Here is a 3,323-nt window from a genome sequence, read left to right as displayed (position 1 = left end):
TCAGGCTTCTCTCAGTAGTTTTTAATACACTTTGTAAGTACATGAAGTGGCTGCTAGTCCTTGGAACGCTCCTCCTATTTTCGGAGCCAGGGAGAAAAATCAGCTTCATTTTGGACTTCCTGTGTTTACTTTGTCACAGGATGTTCTGTGGGACTTAGTTGGGGTTTGTGTAAATCTAGTTTAAAAAGGCTACTGAAATCTATCTGAATGACATTTTAAAGAAGCTATTTTAGAATATGAAAAGAATGCATAGATACTGTTTTGTTTCATAATTAATTTATTTATCTATAATAGATGTATAGAAAGATTTTTGCAACTATTTGTAAGGGTGAAATATGCAATAAAATCTATTTTAAAACCAATGGAAATAATTATGGCAAAAAGAGAAGGCTACAGCTGGTTGCTGAAGTTTCATAATATTTTGTATAGTAAAAAGCAAGAGTGTCCTTATAAAAAAAATCTACATCAATTGAAGAAAAATATCTTTCAAAGCAAAAAAACATGACCCAGATTTTAATTCTGTATAACACAGAGAAGATTTCTTAGAAATTATTAGATATGATAGATAACTGAAGCAATACATCATTATGAATTTGTTTTCAGTGTTGTTTTTCCACTAGGTAAACTGTTAACCAGAAAAAAAGAACTAAATGTCAAATGATTTCCCACTGAGTGCAGTGTGGAGTACAAGCAGGTTGAAGTTTTCCTTCTGAGGAGGTAGAAAGCACATACCCTATTCACACCTTGCGCCCACTTAATGTCCAGTCGCAGGAAAGAAGAAAAAATTGATCCTGTTTAGTAACAAAGAGACCTTTCCATGTATCTGCAAGAAAACAAAACTTTTGGCAGATTTGGTCATACTCTCTTTCTTTTTAATCTCCATTTTGACATTTGGCCTCTCTTTGAGGCAACTTGAAGATGAGTATGAGATCATTTTAATTAATATTTTTTAAAGAGCAAGTTTCTTGTCTGGGTCTGAGCTCTGAATTAATTCTTTCCATTCTTGCTGAGACAACCGTCTGTTTTCACTGGCAGCCTGGTGAGACAGTGAAGCAATCTCCCAGGACTAGCCCCATCAGCCAGCACTGTCTGACCTTGATAGTCCCGTGCACTCAGCACAGCAGGAATCTGCTCCTAAGCTGGGCAATGCTCTCAGCCTTGGGATCTGTCTGCTGACTCACAGCAGTTAGCGTAAGGGTTAAAGAAGAAAAACCTGCCAGCCTGAAAGCACCAGCTGGAGAATCCATCTTTGATGTTATTTATATGTCAACAAGGAGGAATGAGACTCCTCTTCTTGTATCTTATGATGGACTTTACGTTAGAGGAAGATTTTATTCTATAGCAAGGACCTGCCTTTCCTTTGACACTCTCAGCATGTAGTGTTACTGGCAGAGCAGTAGAAGTTGGCTGTTGCTAGGGCTGTTGTTGTTGAGAGCACAGTGCTCAGAAAGGTGCAAAAAAAACCAGTGTAATACTGAGTGTGCAAACCTTCGATTTCCCCTTGCTCTGCTCTGGTAGGGCACGTGCCTGCCTGCACTGTGCACACACTAAGCCTGGAGGCTGCCGGAGCAGTCTATGCAACTGCCTGCTGATGCAGAGCTGGGGACACCCTGGCTTCTCGGCTGGCTCCAGCTGCACGTGGATGCAAAGGAATTTCCTCATCCTCCATCTGCTGTTTAGCAAAGTTCACAAAAACCTGTGTGAGGAAAGCAGAAAATGTCACCACGTCTTCAGCTGGGAGGAGTTAGTGGAATGACTGGTCTGCAGGAAACAGACAGAAAGGGCAATCCACACACATCAACTGAGCTGAGACACTACATTATCAGCTGAGATCGTGAGTTCCTCCTTTATTTTCATAAACTTCCTTGCAACTTCCTTCCTTTGGATGCACTTGCTTGCAAGTAAAATCCTACTTTTTCTTAAGGAGGAAATGGCTTCAGCCAGGTTTGCATGGTTTGCACAGCACGAATTTGGTTGTGATAGGAAAGAGGAGACAGAGTATTTTAGTAGTAAGCTGAAAGGCAGCCAGGAATGCCTCTCTAGCAATCCCACCAAAAGCAGCTTTACATATGTGGACCCTTTGTTACTTAGGAGAGCAGAGAGATGGGGCCAATACCCTCTGGCAAGTGCGTGTTTTCAAAACATCCAATAGACTTCCTAGGTTTTGTGTGTCTAATTGCTTCTCACAGTATCTTTGACAAAACACAGTCCAAACCTCTTATTTAGAATAAAATGCTATTCTCAGCTCAGTCTCATTCCAAATTGCTGACCTTGCTCAGACTGCTCCTCCTGAAGGAATGGGTTGTGTGAATTCTGTCATATGGGAAATGCTGTCTTACCAGCTTTCACAGGGCACCTATTTACACAGGGAATAAGTTACTGATTCATACTGATACACCCTCCTTGATGAGAGGCCTGGGAATCTTGCCTGAGAAAGAGGTGTGAGATAATTCTCTAAACAATTTGGTCCTTCAGTTATTTGGATACATCCCCATTATGTTGCCTAATTCTCACCAGACAAGCTTTGTCTGTTTTTACTTTTACTTGATGTTTTACTTTCTACTCACCTGATCTAATGTTGTTTGAGACACAGAATATTCTTCAATATGCAAATTTTCCTTATTGGAGATTATTAATCGAAAAATCTTAGCCAGAGAGGAAGAGCAAATCTGATACTGCAGCATGTTGTAGTGTTTTTCTCTCTGGAAACTCCCTGGGAAGTTCATGCGTATGAATTTCTCAGCAGGAGCAGGATCTGGAGGCAGCCCAGACTTTGGAGCTTTGATTTTCAGAGTGACAATGTAGCCATCTCCAAACCTGGGAAGGACAAGTGGATTTAGGAAATGGGTGAAGAGGTTGTTTCATCATTCAGGAAGGAAATTAGTTTTCTGCAGTTAGGAAAACAATAGCAGTATCTGAAAGATATTGCATAAGATCCAGCTTTTTAGGGAGCCCTGTATTTGCCTTGCAGAAGTGGTATGTAGCATAATAGACTTGGAATGAGATCTGCTCAGATTGTCTAATATACAACAGAGCTGCACCCAGAAATAGGTGTGGTTAACTGTTGGATCTCAAGATCTCAGTCCTGAGATGCTGAGCCTCCGAGACCCTGGGGGGACTTGGGACTCCTGGAATGTTGCCAGAAGTGTCTGGTAGCTGGACTTTAACCCTACACAGGAAACGACAAGGATGAGGGCTTCACAGGGTGAAGGGTGAAAAGATTAGTTAATTAGAGGGTGAGACACAAGGTTTAGGATTTATGTACAGGGGGGTTTGGAGGAGTAAGATGGAGGAATTGGGGTGTGTCCTGTCCTCCTTCTTCT

General features: G+C 41.3%; 1 protein-coding gene across 1 annotated transcript in view; it reads right to left on the bottom strand.

Annotated features, from left to right (window-relative positions):
* Positions 1–1,573: 1,573 nt before the first annotated feature.
* Positions 1,574–3,323, bottom strand: part of ABCA4 (ATP binding cassette subfamily A member 4) — a 60,637-nt gene continuing 58,887 nt past the window's right edge. The window contains 2 exon segments of the mRNA XM_064719489.1: positions 1,574–1,696; positions 2,568–2,817. Of these exon segments, the coding sequence (XP_064575559.1) occupies positions 1,574–1,696; positions 2,568–2,817 (373 nt within the window).

Source organism: Zonotrichia leucophrys, chromosome 8 (assembly GCF_028769735.1).
Source record: "Zonotrichia leucophrys gambelii isolate GWCS_2022_RI chromosome 8, RI_Zleu_2.0, whole genome shotgun sequence".
Classification (NCBI taxonomy): domain Eukaryota; kingdom Metazoa; phylum Chordata; class Aves; order Passeriformes; family Passerellidae; genus Zonotrichia; species Zonotrichia leucophrys.
This window is presented reverse-complemented; position numbering and strand designations above follow the sequence as displayed.